This window comes from Diaporthe batatas (assembly GCF_019321695.1).
Source record: "Diaporthe batatas strain CRI 302-4 chromosome Unknown Contig00003, whole genome shotgun sequence".
NCBI classification, from domain to species: domain Eukaryota; kingdom Fungi; phylum Ascomycota; class Sordariomycetes; order Diaporthales; family Diaporthaceae; genus Diaporthe; species Diaporthe batatas.
The window spans coordinates 5,661,480-5,677,141 of NW_025408550.1; the positions used below are offsets into that span (position 1 = coordinate 5,661,480).

At 49.8% G+C, this 15,662-nt stretch overlaps 2 protein-coding genes across 2 annotated transcripts; both read right to left on the reverse strand.

The window, feature by feature from the left end:
• Positions 1–252: 252 nt before the first annotated feature.
• On the reverse strand, positions 253–3,343 carry KVR01_002413 (uncharacterized protein). Its single transcript, XM_044782992.1, has 5 exons — positions 2,836–3,343; positions 2,663–2,756; positions 2,322–2,594; positions 1,667–2,261; positions 253–1,559 (listed from the first exon to the last, which is right to left on the reverse strand). Exons 1-5 carry the CDS (start codon positions 3,243–3,245, stop codon positions 940–942), a joined length of 1,992 nt encoding a protein of 663 aa, XP_044647428.1. The 5' UTR covers positions 3,246–3,343; the 3' UTR covers positions 253–939.
• A 6,883-nt stretch (positions 3,344–10,226) lies between these two features.
• Positions 10,227–12,938, reverse strand: KVR01_003312 (uncharacterized protein; the record flags this gene model as incomplete). The annotated part of the gene is made up of 3 exons (XM_044787529.1): positions 10,227–11,990; positions 12,168–12,500; positions 12,605–12,938. The coding sequence occupies 3 exons, from the start codon at positions 12,936–12,938 to the stop codon at positions 11,368–11,370; spliced, it is 1,290 nt and encodes a 429-aa protein (XP_044648327.1). The 3' UTR covers positions 10,227–11,367.
• Between the last annotated feature and the right edge of the window lie 2,724 nt (positions 12,939–15,662).

Below are 15,662 nucleotides of genomic sequence, written 5' to 3' on the forward strand. Positions count from 1 at the left end.
GCCACTGGAAAAGTGGGAACTTGCGGCCATGGTCCTTTGGGTATCAATCTTTTATGCCGCTGTGCCTAACGGGACCTGCAAACAGGGGTGGGGCCAGGGCAGTTGGGGGCGGCTCAGGCCAATCAACCTCACCCTGGCCTCGGTCACCCAGATGGATGGCCTGATGATGACCGTGTACTCCCGTACCTGGCCCAGCTGTCACTTTGCTGATCCCGTGCGGCAGTTGTGCTCGTCTCCTTCTTTTCTCACTGCGCCTAGGTCATGAAGATCATTTACTGCCATGTTGGTAAACAAAAGAATGACGGGCCAGCACGGCAACGTGATGATCAAGCCTCTGAGGTATTCAGTTTGTCGTATTGACATGTTCCCCTTACTCTCATCTGCCCAGTACAGTCCGGACACAACGTCGTCGGCTGTCAAGGCTGAGCCTGAAGCCCGAGTCGTTCAAGACAGGGGAGGCTTGGGTACGACCAAACACTCGCCGAGTATGCTACTGTGTCCCTAGGCAGCACAGGCTCCAGCCCCGGGCTGACGGCTTGTTTCGGTCCTTGTGTGCACGAGTCCTCACCTGGGGAAACATGCGGCCAGCTTCATTGAAGGGTCCTAGTGGGTTAGGCGACCATTCCGTCTCAGCCGTAGCAATATGGCTTCACGCCTCGTTCCATCGATGCTCGGTAGTCGCCTGTTGGTTTTCCTGCTGCATCATGATGCCCAGGGTGATCGTCTAATAAGTCATGGCAGACGGGTGCGCTCCATGTCATAGGAACAGGGAACCGAAGAGGCCCAGCCCCTGCTGTCTTTCTTCATGTCCTGACGCTGTGAAGATATCTCTAAATCTAACAGGGTATCCTGAGACGTCTTTGCTCGGTGCTCAGCGGGCTGCTCTCTGTCCAGTCTGTCATTCTGGTACCGTAGGTGAGACTAGCAGCTTGTGGCGCATCATCCAAAGTTCAATTTGCTCTGCCCAGCCTCCATTTTCTTTCGCTTCGCGGGTCGCTTGGTTATTGCAGGTGTGCCCTTGTTCTTGTTCTTTCCTGTGGTTGCAAGCGAAGAATGTCCAGCAAGTGTGTGGCTGCTACGTTCTTCCTCATAAAGATCCCTCGCAAGGTGCTCGTCTTGATGACACTGAAGATCTTCCGCGTCCTCGAAACTAGCGTTGCATCGACGGCATAGGTGGGTATGTGGTTCCTGCAGTTGACTGTCCTCGCTGGTTCCATTCCGTGCAACTAAACCTGCAGGTCCCCATTCTGGCATGGGATTTCCGACGTGCTTGTGAGATGTTTCACCGCCGGCGACCCAGCCGGTAGAGAATGCATCCAGACCACGATCTTCACAATCATGCCTGGTCGTTACCGATCTGGAAAAGAATCGCTGTATACCTTCCTTCTCGAGTGTTTTGTTTCTCTCGGGTTGTTTGGAAGGCGGTGCCTCAGCTGAGCCTTCTCGTGAGCTTCTCTTCAAAGACTGTGCTTCCTCGCCCTTCACAAGGAATGCTCCGATACCCATGTTACCGGTGATGCCCTCATCAAATCCGCCGACACTGAGGGAAAGATTTGCGCCTGGATTACACTGTCAGCTGTGTTCCTTTGAGTTGCTAGAAGTGTAGTGTATGGGTAGCATGAGGTTTTTGCCAGCGCGCGTAACGCCCAGCCGCGCGGGTGCTTACATGGCCAGACTTTACCCTCGAGGACGATTTGATTAAGAAGGTTCTTGGCAAGGTCAAGCAATAGTTCCTCATTGATTGGCTTCCCCTGAGGTATAGGACCTTGCCTTGAGCGTGTTTGGCCGCCATGCCGATGGTGTAGGTTGATTGACCGAGGACGTCGCCTGTTCTCAATAACGCCCTCCTCAACTAACCGAGAGAATATGTCGCTCACGAAGATTCTCAGCCATTTGACTGCCGACTCCACGCTGTTGATGCTGGGTCGGAATGACTTTGCTGACAACATTGACTTGATCTGCACCCGCGAATTGACCTCACTGTGATCTATTCCTCTGATTGTATTGTGGACCCAGACCCCGGTGTCATCTCCGAGCTTGGACTTGAACTGTTCCACAGGGACAAGCAGAAGGTCGCTGACGGACTCGGTGTTGAATGTCTGTGCAATCTGTTCACCTAGTTTTCCACCCAGATTACGAATCTTGGTGAACTTGAAGCCCGACAGAAATTGCCGGATGGCTCGATGCCGTATGACAGTCTGCCCATTGGGTTTCTTGTGGCCAGAGCCCAACTTGCTCAGCATCTTGTTGCTTGCGAGACCCTGTTTCACGTAGTATGAGCCTGAGATGGAGAAGACAGGTTGGATGGGCTTGGTGCTTACCGCAGAACAAGTGTACCTCAGGTGGGCACGAATGGCTGCTCGGACATCACGAACAATCTCAGACCCTATCAATAGAGCGACATCGTTCCAGTCGGGATCATCCGTCTCCGTCTCCGTGTCATCAAGGTCAACCAATGCGTCTGCTTTCCAGTCGAGCGCTGTGACCGGGGGCATTGGCAGCCTCTCGGTTGGGTCATCATAAGGAGGAGGGTTCCTAAGCTCCGGAAAGCGTTCCAGAAGAATTGCGTGCACCTGGGCCGAAAGATCGAGAAACTGAGGGCAGGTCAGCCACTGGAGACCGCTTTGGGAAACAGGTGCGCTTACAAGGTGCGCTTACTTACCACTTCGTCTATGGATGCTTTCTCGACCTTCTGCAGGTTTCCTGGGAGGGATTCCTTGATCAGAGCCAGAATCTTCCTCGACTGTAAACGATACCTAGTCTTTCATGAGTTTTCATCCCAGAGGTCAGGGTTTAGCCGGGGGGGGGGAGTCAAGTAATGTTGCGTGCACTCACGGGTCCAAGGAGACTTTATCAGTGCTCATGTCATGGTCATCACGGTAAGCCCAATTATCTTGGCCCTCGCGCCAGGTCGCAACGTGCTGGCAGATCAGGTTGTCACACAGCTCTTTTGCTTGAGCAATGTCAGTGAAGCGCCCCACCCCACGATCGCGAGCAGGATAATTAACAGCGATGAGGCCTTGCCATTGTTGAACGGCAAGTGGCTGGTCATCAGGAATGTCGAGCCGTCGCATCTCGCACTGGGCGTAGAAGGCGTCAAGATCAATGTGAGCGATGACTCTCAGGGGACATGATGTCGAGTAGGAGGCCAGGGAGTTGAGGTGGCGATAAGTGAATTGCGACCTTGTACGTCCTGGCGATCCAGCTCGGGGGGACTGCCTGAAAGCTGGCGGGGATGAGGGCATTTTGTCAACAGCAACGCATGCATTAGAGGTCAAGGCATGGTTGGGCTTGGCTCTGATGGTGCCAGTACTTGGTAGTCATCTGTCGTCGGGCCCTTCGACGCGGTAGGATGGCAGTGTCGACGCGTCAGGCCTAATCGGAGGGCTAGCTTCCATCTAGGCGAGGTGCTCCCGCCCCCTTTAACACAGGTGCTCGTCAGCTGCGAGCTTTGCTGTTAGTGCCCAGACAATGCCCGGCAGTCGCGGGCAACCAAACAGTCACGCTTCAACCAGTTTCTCCCCAACCCACTGCAGGACAAGATCCCATGGGACAACTGCCTATAAGACAACAACCACACCAGAGGTGGTCAAGCCACGGGGACTCTGTTCTGTGAAGGCTTGTCTGCAACCCCAGTCATTGCGCCAATCGAACATCCAGCCGGGCCCGGGGCCATACTTCAGACTTCAGGGAGCTTCAGCTACCAACACATTGGGATTTTGTTCGGATAGTTACAGCTCGGTCTTCGCAGCCGGCATGTTTGTGGCCACATGATCGCTAGACGAGGATGTCGTGCAGCAGCAGGTTCCTGCGCGCGCGCGCCACATACGCAAGTCGGACCAGCCATTACTCGATCCCTCTCGAGACCCCAAGAACCACAGTACAGTACTCAAGTAGTCACAATGGTACCAAGCTGCGACCACCCCCGTGTCATAGCATTGCCACTTATGTAGGGCCTGACTTTGTGCAGCTTCCGTCAACCGCCCGAGAGGGAGTCTCGAGAGGGGAGACGAGACACTTCCTCTTGCTGGGTTGTGGTACGCCCTCCGGCCCTGCTCATCTCCTGTCCCGAGTACGGCATCCGGAGGGGCGCCCGCCCGGCGTCCCGAGCTGGGATTCGGGGGGCGCCATAGAAATCGGCTGCTGATACAACCCTGCCTTGTCTGGACCACATGCAACCAACCTGCGTTGCATTGTGCTGCGCGCGGGAAGCGACCTAATCTGGGCGTCAAGTTGCATTGCCTTAGAAGCTGTCGTTTGACGTGGCACGCAGCCATTATCCTACTTTGAGAAGTGTCGGCAGCAGATCCGTTCGAAACGAGAAGTTGTCCATGTCACAAGCATGGAATACCATGGCGCTGTTCCAGCTTGGAAGACTCGATATCCCAGACTTGCCTGCTCCTCTCCGGCATCAGAATTGGGAAACCGGTCGGATGGCTCGAAGCCTTCGTGCAGTGCCCAGTGCGCCATGGCGTCGAACCGCCAGCAGATGTCTTCTCAGAATCTAGCAATGGCTCGGTAGCAAGAGAACGAGCATTCCCCGCACCTCCAGAAGACCTGAGACTATCTCATACAACGCCGTCTTGGTGATTCGTTCTTTTTTTCTTTCATCTGACCCCGTTGGACCGGCACTTTTGCAAGACGGTCCTTGCATATTCGCCATTTTCCCTCTTCGCTCTATACAGCGGGGAAACGTGGCCCATACACGAGTATTCCGCCGCTTTACGGCCGCCGTGATACCTCGTCGGGCAGATTTCACTTGGTCTGGGACCATCTACCACGAGCGACTGGGCACTGGTAGCGAAGCTGTTGCTCCGACTAGACGGGTTTAAGGCTCAGTAAGTCCTCTGGGGTGATCTGATTCCCTCAATCCCCATACTACCATCTGCTCTCAGTAATCGTCTGCTGACCTCTGCTTATCACAAGGCAGTGTGGTCCTCCATAGGCATCGCCCGTCCCTCCTGCCGTTGTTTCGACTCCTAGACTCCCTGGTGCCGCGGGGCCATGGTCAAAACCAAGCTATGACAGGCTGGACAACCATTTACACTACAAACCTCTAAGAGATCAGCCGCTTTGCCCCCCCCCCCCCCGGGGGCGGCAGAACTGGGACTTGCATGTAGTGCTATGCAAACCTGTAAGCTTGCAGTAAGTACTGGCGTCATATTTCATGGCAAGGCTGTGTGTACCCAACTGTCCTCGTATTTTCATCTCGACAGAGGCAACATGGGGGTACCCTTTATCTTCGGTTCCCGGCTCTGTCCGTCTCATATTGCTCCTCTGGGGTGTGTCGTTGGGTCGGATACGCATACTACAAGGAGGATCGAAGCTTACTAGTCCGCAGCTCGGTGGCCTTCAACGAAAGTGCAACACTAGGTGGCCGAGGACAGGTTGGAATACAAGCCGGTACTTTAATCAGGGTGACTTGGGTTACCCAATGTGACAACGGCGTCTCGACATCCTATCACGATGTGACTTCGAGCCTTGTGTACCCATGTGATGAACACAAAGGAGCCCGAGAAACTGCTCACGCCCGTCCGTCTCTGCCGGACAAGTCAGGCTCTGAACAGAGTTGTCAGTTTGCGGCTCGAGGTCTCGCGTGCCGAGCGTTGCCCGAGCGCTCCCTCGTCCCAAAAGTGTTGCGGTTGATGCTGGGCACCGCAGCACAAAGAAGCCCACTATGCATATGGTGTAAGCACATTCTTGCCCTTCTCTCCCGACTGACCTCTCACGAGCGGGAGAGCCACCTATCAGGTTTGTCGAAAGCAGGCGTTCGTTACAGTCTCGGTGCTCTCTTCGAGCTGCAGGGCGGCGCCGCCGACGGTGTTGAGGCACCCCCCTGACTCCATCCCGCTTCATTTGCCGCCCGCCCAACCACATTCTGGCGTCCAACATCCTCCTTGTTCACAAATCCTTCAACGCCTTCTCCGGACCTCCTCCCGTGACGATCCAAGCCGCTTTGTGGTGTCCGGATCCACGAAAGGTTCTTGAGTCACACACCGTGGGGAGCACACAGCACGACGGTGAGGCAACGTCGCAGGACTGCTCACGGACCAGGATCCTCTCTAAGCCTTAGACGGCTTGGTATGCCCGAAGGTTTGACAACGACGACGTCTCTGAATCGTCGAGACGCGACAGGATCATCTCGCTTGTGGCTCTCGCTGCCCTGCTCCGGGCACCAAGACGGCTCTCAGCACGGAAGGATGGTCATGATTATGTCTGCGATCGTAGGCTGAGCCGCTATACAGACCGAGTCTCACGCTCAGAAGTGCTTTGGAGTTGAGACTATAAAATGGCCGACATCACGACAAGAATTTCAGACGACAGAAATCGATCATCAGCTTGAGAGTCTCATACCACGATAGACGGTTCAACGAGTATCAGCGACAGTCACGTCTTATAAGCATCTCTTTCCCCCCTGGTTCCCCAGTCCAAACCACCGCTTCATTATAATTCGAGCAAAGTGGTTGGCCAACAGTCCAACATCATGTCCGTCTCCACACAGATGATAACTTACTAGCACTAACGGCCGCTGACTTTCCATCATCAGGTCTGGTCCCTACGACACGTCCTTCAATGGAAACTGGTACTGCTGCGCCTGCAAGGCAAGGGGAAAGGGGTCACTGCTATTGAACCCAAACGGCTCCAACAGCACTACTTGTGAAGACAGCAGCTGCGGCCATATCAGGTGCGGGAGCTGTACTAAGTAACAGAGCACTGATGCTTGGTTGTGACACGGAGATGACCGAGCTGGAGCGGCAATGGAGATTCGGGGGTGGGGCCGGGGTGAAAGGGTTGTATGTATGCTTTTGCTAGTGAAGCTACCCATGTGAGACCGTTTGGGGGCCGTTGTGATAGAGCCGAATTCACAAGGAGGTTTTCACGCCGTCTCGTCAATGTTGTTAGCCCGCAAGGAGCCTCGGCGGAACAGGGAACTTCTGCCTTTCGACCGACGGATTCGGGCCGTTTAGTGGCATGGTCATAGAGTCTTGTGACGCGTCAGCGCCGGTATCCCCATTGCGAATCCGTGGAGGTGAAGAAGTCGGTTGAGATGGATGTTGACTGCCCATCCACGGGCAGTTCAATTGTTTTTTTCTTTAGCATAGGACCTGGAACACGTCCTCATTGGTACCGATAGCTCACATTACGCCGAGACATTGTCTTCCAGACCACCTTTTCTCCCCAGGCACAGTTATAAAATAGCATCGTTGCCGCCCGTGCTTTCCCCATCATCCTTCTTCCCGTGACACTCCCGCACTTGTTCACATCCAGGCTGGTTGGTATCATGACCGACCTTTTCTACTCCTCAATTTGGCCTGAGGATTGTGTTTCAGTGGAAATCAAGGCTGCCGGGCCACCTCGCCTTGGTGTGCCGGCCCTACGAGGCTCCCAGGCCTCGATGAAGCAGTGTGTGAGACATCGCGGGATGAAGCGAGCGAGCTAGAGTCCCACACACACCCGGTATGGTGTGTAGGGGAAGGGGGGAAGGCGAGCAAAACCCTCACACAAGGCTGCAGAAAATCGGTCACAATCTGGAAGGGGAGGTGAGCAGGGTAGCAATCTTGTGACGGGCAGGCTTGCCACGAGGTGTGCCAGCTAGGCACCCGCAAGGCTGGGCCTGCCCAGAAATGTATTTCAAATTTTTGACAAAGATCCCAACGCCCCGGAAGTCCACAGACCCCCCTGCCATCTTGCGGCTCTGCAGTGCCAACCTGGTTGGGCCCCTGGCCGGACGGTGGCCCCCCCCCTGTGCCTTGCTGCCGCTGATTCTTTCCTTTCCGACAACATGTATGGCACGGGGTTTCACCTGCCAGATGGGGATGCCCACACCACTCAAACGCGGGATTTACCGCTTACCAAAATAGCAAATACAACAGAACTAAACTAGAGTATATTATTAAGTTCCTAAACACCCCCCTTTATTAAATATACTCTTTAATTTAACTATAAAACTTTAAATAAATATAATATACTTAATTCTTATATTAAAAATTTAATTTAAATATAAAACTTTTTTTTAAATTTATATTAATAAAACTTAACTATATTTAAACTAACTTTCTTTATTATAAATAGTTTTTATATTTAAAAAAGTTATTAATATAAAAATAATAATAATATTCTATTTATAATTTTATTTATTTTATAAAAACTTTGTTTAAATCTTTTATAATTTATTAATATTTTTAAAATTTAATTTTTTATAAAAATATTTAAATAAATATTTTATTTTTAAATTATATTATTTTTAAATAAGTTATTTAACTTCTTATTTATTTTAATTAATAATATTTTAATTATTCTTTAAATTTAATTAATATTATTAATAATTTAATTATTTATTATAAATAAGTTTTAAATTTTTAAAAGTTTTAATAATTAAGTTAATTAATACTTTTAATTAAAATAATAATATTTATAACCTTTTTAACTTTAAAGTTTTTTAAGTTATTAAATAGTTAAAAATATTAAAAGACTTTCTTTAAATTATATAAAATTATTTTAATTAAAAGAAGTTATTTAAAATATTTTTATAAAAACTTTATTAAAAGTTTATTTATAATAATTAATTATTAATTATTTATTAATAAATATTATATTAAAATAAAAATAATATTATTATACTTTTTTAATAATAATATTTTAAAAGTAAAATAAACCTTTATTATATAATTATAAAAATATAAAATATATAAAAATAAATAAAAAAGAATACTTTATAATATTAAATTTATATTATTATTAATTAAAATATATAAATTAAAAATTTATTAAATATTAAAAATTATTATTCTAATTTATTTATAAATATAATTTTAAATAAATAAACTTTTATAAACTATTTATAAAAATTAAAGTAATAAATTATTTATTTTACTTTTAATAAACTTTTAATTAAATATTTTATTAAAAATTATTAAACTTAAAGATTCTCTCTTTTAAATATTATTATTAAAATTAATCTTTTTTATTATTAATAATAACCTTAAAATATATAAACTAATTATTAAAAATAATATTTATTAAAGATATTTTTATAAATTAAATAGTTTTAAATATTTAATAATAATAAATCTTTTATTTAATAATATTAATTTTATTTATATTAATAATATTAATAATTTTAATTTTTAATTAAAATTATATAATTAAAAATTAAAAACTTTTAATATAAATTTTATTATTAATAAAACTCTTTTATTTTAAAAATATATTAATTTTATTTATATTTTTAAATATTATAAAAGAAATAATTAATTTATAATTTTTAATATATTTATTATTATTAAAAGTTTATAAAATTAAAAATAAAACCTTAATTTATAACTTTAAAATAAATAATTAATAAATTTTTATAAAGAATTTATTATATAATTAATAATTTTAATTTTATTAATAGTTTTTATATACTTTTATAAACTTTATTTATTAACTTTTATTTTAAAAATAATTATATAATATATTTTAATTAATTTTATATTATTTAATTATTTAATATAAAAATAACTTTTTAATATAAATATTATTAAATATAAAATTAATATAATATTCTTTAAAGTTATATAATATTATTAATATTAATTTAATAATATAAAAAAAATCTTTTATAAAGTTATAATAGTTTAAAGTTAGAAGGGAGAAAAAAGAAAGGGGGTGATATTATATCTGAGAGGGGGGGGTGTTTAAGAACCTGATGACGTACTCTAGGTATTCTTTATCATTTGTACCCTCTCCTACCAATTACTAAGGTCCCGCGATATACCGTCGCGGCGGCCGCGGTGGGACGGTAGCCTTGAGCAGCAAGTTACATCACATCAATCAGTGGATGATAATGCTTTCCTCTTGTAGGATCCCTGCTTATGCCGACGGCAGGTCCCTCCCCCAGAATTCAGTCTCCGGCACGAGTTCTAAGCAGGAACCTCATTCTCTAGGGTAGTATGCAGTGGAAGCCGAGGTGCGGATTGTGACACAGCAATGTTGTCGCGACCCAGTCATGATTCGTGTGGTGTGTTGCCATCGGCTTATACCAACTTACACACTGCACCCACAGTAAGCTCCCTTTACAGCTGTCAGCCATAATATTGGTGTCACAATGCGACTGGATGACTTGGCTGGTTTTTATCAGTATATTCTTCGGTGCTCTGTGCTCCTTGGTGTGCCTTGTGCTGCCACTCGAGCCGATTCGCCGGTAGCGAGCGACAGCATTAGGAGGCACAATACAAACCTCCCTTGCTCTAGATATTGTTCCAACCCCAAAGAAGCAGTACGTCGGAGGGGCTTTCCTGGGACAAAGGACCGTCTCCCTGCTGCCAGTGGGACACCGAGTGCAACACGGCCTTCAATGTGGCAGTATCCAAACCTAAGCATTTGAGACCCAGCCCAATCATGAACACACACCATGGCAACCCCGGGCACACCTGCCGAGATCGCACTCCCTACCTTGACCCTTCTGGCCTACCACTACCATCGTGCTACCCATCGCCGCCGGTGCAATGGCATCCTGTGCAGCCCCCACTCGACACGCCGGCTCTCTGGCGACATGCCCGGGATCACCACTGAGGCACAGCGCCGCTGGGACCCGCCGAGGAATGATCCTGTCCCAGTCCGAGAGGCTCTGTAGCCCCGTCATCCAGCGGTCTTCCATGTTTTTTTCTGGCGGCCGCTGGTCCACGTCAGCGATCTGCGCGAGATCAAGGGCCCGCTGCGTGGCCGGATCGAGCCTCGCCAAGGTCCCGGACACCATGCGGGATGCTATCAGCTGGGCCGACCACACATGCCGCGCCTTCTGGCAGCCGGGCATGGACGATCTTCACCCGGAGCGCTGGCTCTGGGCTGATGGGCCGTTCGATGCGAAGGCGCTGCCAAGGTGGGCCACCAGGACAGGCACAAAAAGTAGTGTTTCGGTGAGGGATGTTCTTGCCCTGCTTGCTGTTATACAATGTGTCGCTCAAGCCCAGAGCCCGCGTCTTTCCTCCTCCCTCCCAAGACCAAGGTCAAGTCTCCCACTGGGGCTGACAAAGATGATAGGATGGAACCTCGCACCACAGAAGTTCTGCATTGTGCTTCTCATGATGTTTCTGGCTGTGACGAGCTTCTGCCGATGCCAGATCCGCTGAGTAGTTTCGACGCGGTCTCCAAGATAAGCCGCTGCCAATGCCAGTGCTTCGTTCGTACAAGCCCAATGTAGACAACATCCCCCATACTTAATCCCATGAGCACAGACACACAAACGAAGATGAACTCCATATCTACGAGCAGCGAATGTCACATGAATGCCGAAATGATGTTAAAAGGGCGTCTTGCTTGGGGGAGCAAATCGAATGGCTCATTGGGGAAAGCACAAGGAAATGTCTGGGTGTTCGAGTGGTATCATTTCTTTAACTTCTCACGGAGCCTATCAACGACCGGTCCCATGGGGTACTGGCCATCGTAATGGCAACAAGGGGAGAGACGAAGTGGCAGCAGCCAGTCGAATAGGCCTTTGTCGCCCATCACAGACTTCCAGTTCTGGTAGTAGCTCCCCATATCCCACGGATTCTCGCCCACCTCGGTCTTCACTATCGCAAACTTGTGCTCCGGGGCACGCTGGCCGGCTCCGTTGGCTCCGTTCTGGGCCTCGTATATGTATTGATTCCCGTCGAAGTTTGGGTTCGCCAAGGGGAACGTTATAGTTTCATATTCATTCGGAGTGGCGCTATTGTCCGAACTTGGCGTCTGATTGAGCGGGATCCGGATGGCGAGCTGGTGAACCTTGGTCGTCCGGCTCAGGTTTTCGATGTTTGTTAAGTTGCTCAGGGCAAAGCCGTGTGACATGGCAGCCATGGTGAAAGAGAACAAGCCGAAGAAGGCCGAAAAGGCTATGAGGATAATCGCTGGAACAGAAACATCGCTGCCCTCATTCGCGAGCGTGCGGGTGACATATGCGCCGGCAGATAAGCAAATTATACAGTAGCAAGCAGTGTATGTGACAAACTGGATGAAGAATTTGAATGCTATATCACACGTCAGTAATTATTCTTCAAGGGGGCGTTGGGGGTGCCGAGTGCTGTTAATATGTGAGATAAAGACAAGAGGTATGATGCTCGCATTGCGGACCCGGAGCAGCGCCACGGCAGTTGTGCATGTGTCCCCGGTGAAAGACGCACTGTAACAATAAGCAGAACGCTTACCTGTCTCGCCGATCATCCCCCCGGCCCAGGGACAGTAGTGGTCCATCTTTTTTACGCAGCGCTGGATGTCGCCAGAGTGGTGGGCGCGGTCAGGTTTCCAGTTCTGGCAGTCGGAGCACCATATTGGCAGGCCGTCGCTCCGGCAGGTGTAGAAGTCGCGGGTGTAGAAGGACTCGAGGCCGAGCTTCGGCTGGAGGGGGACGACGCCAGGGTTGTATGTAACCGTGTATAGCGTACGGGCGTAGCATACGAGCATTAATATTAGGAAGATGTAGTGAAGGACAAGGAGGGCGACCGCGCTGCCCTGCTGGTTTCGAGCGATAAAGAAGTCAACTAGGTGGGTGCGACGGCTCGTGTCAGCGTTCCTGGGATGCATCTGGCCCCATCTCGACGGGGCTCTGGGACGTGCGATCCGCGCGCGGCACGGACGGACTCACTGCAAATAGGCTTGGTGAGGGCCCAGCACGCGAAGCCGATAACCGCGAGCAGGAAAACAGGGATTAGGCGGGTTGTCCATCGGTTGGCGACATTGTGGCTCCTAGCTTCCGACCGTGGGAACAGCTTAGACTCGGCGGCGGCGGCGGCGGCGGGGGAGGAGGAGGACATGGTCGCGCACCGACGCGCAACGGTCGCGGTGGACAAGAGGTGTCGTTGAACGTCGGGACTGTTAATGCGAGGATGGTCGGGGGATAATGATAAGACGAGTGACGTATAGAGAGCGCCGCGGCAAATCCTCAGGGCCGTCCGTGCGCTGCTGCCAGTTCCATGCATTGGAGATCCCTGCGGCTTGCCGAGAGGCTAATTTAATGGATGGTAGGGCTTAGGTACCTAGGTACGTATCCACGTATATAGCCTGTGGGGCCCGACGCTCCGTAACGGGGGTGGCCCTGGCAAACTCCAGGGCTTTCTTTCCTGGAGTTCAAATGTTGGCAGCTCGCGAGGTCGCCAGGCCAGGTCTTTGGAAGAACGAACCAACCCGGCTTTCAGCACTGAAGCAGCCCAGCTTCCTAACACGGGACCATGCTGTGGCCGAGATGTGTGGGTGCAAGAGCGTGAAGGATTGTTTCGAGTCGTTTCTGAATGTTGGTAGAGTCATCAATCTGGCGCAGGCGAGGCCGGGGTCGCGGCCGGGGACATGCCACGCGGGAGGGAACAGGAGAGAGAGAGAGGATAATAGATAATAATAAATGGAAAGATGTGTGGCCATGCCTCGTTCACTCGACAGGAGAGCCGCCAGGAGAAGCCGCCCGAGGCCCTGGAGCCCGGATCGTCGGCTGCGCCGGCCTGACAGATTACGCTCATCTCGCCCATGAAATTCGAATTACACACTCTCCCCCATCAGACAAGATTCATCTTCTGTCCGAGCTTCCATCCAATCATGTCGGTTTGTTTTGTTCCCAGCCTCTGCGTGCCGCTTGGGTTGGCCAGTGCTAGTCGCACCGGCATCCCTGGCCGACTTCCAAGGTTCACGACGGGTTGTCGCCAGCAAAAGGGGCTCAGCAGCGTCTCATGGACCTCCGTCATCCCATGTCGACCTGAACTCCGAAGGCGTCAATTCCGAGGCTCGCTGATCCGCAGTCACCACCAACCAGGACTGCTCATCACAACCCGGGTATCTTCTATCACTCCACCAGCCAATCCTTGCGGCCGTGCTGCCGTGTCAACAGGCTTCCTTCATGACGCCAAGCTAGGGCCTAGTGGTACGCCCGGAGACAAACGACATTTAAGCTCTGATGCGGCTCTTTGCACGTGTGAATCCGAGTGTCGATGTGGGTTTCTCTTAACGACACGGGCCTAGACCAGCCAGAATCATACTCATGGCGCCGCCTCGCAAATGCCATCCTTCTTGACAACGTATCTTAACCCGGCCTGTCCCTTTGTCTACCATTCTGTGCCGGACCACAACCGCAATCTGCAATCGTTGGACAAGCACCAACGCATCTGCCGTGCCACTGGGGAAGCCTGTCTGCCTGCTTTGGGGTCGATCGCCTGTAGACGACCATGATCGTCTCGCCCGATGGTTACTCCAAGTCTTGAGCACATGGGATCTCTGCTGTTTGGCCACTTATTGGTAGCAGAGATGGGTCAAAGGCTCTTTCATCTCTCTGTATTGGGCTGCTCGATCATTGACCAGCAGGCTGCGGGTGATGGCGCTGGATTGAGCGACCGATACAACAACAGCAAATCATAAACAAGCCCCCGGGGCCTTGGAAACCGACCTCAAAGTTGCGAATTTGCCCGAATTGTGTGCTAAGGCGTGGGTGGGTGTGCAAGGACTGCAACCTCCCCGGGCGGAGGAGGCATACCCAGGTACTCAGGCTGCCATCCTACGTTGAGGCTCTTGGGGCTGCACCTCCGCTTGCAGAAGGATATAAATTGGCACGTCACCCTCATTTCAGTCACTCCTGCTCTCGTCACTGATGCTCTCCGAAGATACATCACCTGGCCCAGAACATCCCGCCAAGGCCACCCCTTCAGCTGAGTGCTCTCTCCTCGGATGCCCCCCACCATCCCAGGGGCCCTTTCCAAGGGAATCTTGCCTCGAAGTTCCAACACATTTGAATAACACCCGGACTACAGCCTATCTTTTTCTTGGTCTTGTCCTTGGTCTGTTCCCTTTTTTTCTTTGTTTGGTAAGTGCCATATGTTTTGTTGTCTCGGTGTGGCGAGTGAGCAGCAGGTCAGACCACAAGAGATTCAGAAGCCTGGACTGCTTACCTGGTGTGTATCTTGACAATTCTGCGTTCCACAGGTGTCGTTCGGATGGTCTTTCTCTTCCCATTTCTCCTTTTGTTTTAATTGTTATGCTTCTATTCTCTCGGCTTCATCTGGTTGCCCTAGAGTAAGCCGAGACAAGGTGACGCGAAGGACGGCATTGCTAGGCGCGGAGAGTTGAGCATCAGTTTCAGGCCAGCCGTCTCCCAAGTTCCCCTCTCATCCTATTGGTCTCTGAGTCTGACACTACCTGGGTACTCGTACGCACGTGGATGGGGGCTCCAGTGGAGTCTTGCATTTGGGGAACCATGCTCAGGGACAACTCTCTGCGCCCTCCACGCCTACGGAGTGATGATACAAGTTGGTATGGCAGGGCCTCGACCTATCCGCCGTCGAATTTGCTGTATGGCAACAGTGTCCCGCATTTAGTCTCGAGCAACAACGGAGAATTTACCTACATCAGATGAGGCCTGCCTGGTACGAGAACAACACGTCGAGACTAACACACCACCACGGAGGGGGTGCTCTCGGCTGGTCTCGTCACGATAAAGTCTCTTGGCTTGAAGGGGCCCTTTGGAAGAATCGTCCCAGGTCTCGTGGCTGACAGGCAGGCAGGCAGGCAGGCAGGCAGGCATACTAGCTACCTAGGTAGGCTGGCCTAGCCGTCGTCCCTGGGCCTACGGGAGGAAGGCAGCTGCTTGGGTCGAGCAAGTCCGGCGATGCTCTCGGTGGCCCCGTCTCTTCGAACGTCAACAAGCGAACCGTCAGCAAGCACTCGAG

Bases quoted from the DNA above. Each gene is read 5' to 3' on its own strand.
- KVR01_002413 (XM_044782992.1), bottom strand. From the start codon at position 3,245: ATGCCCTCATCCCCGCCAGCTTTCAGGCAGTCCCCCCGAGCTGGATCG. The intron at 2,262-2,321 runs GTAAGCACCAAG...TACGTGAAACAG, and splicing joins TGAGGTACACTTGTTCTGCG to GGTCTCGCAAGCAACAAGAT. The intron at 1,560-1,666 runs GTAAGCACCCGC...AGTGTAATCCAG, and splicing joins CGAGGGTAAAGTCTGGCCAT to GCGCAAATCTTTCCCTCAGT.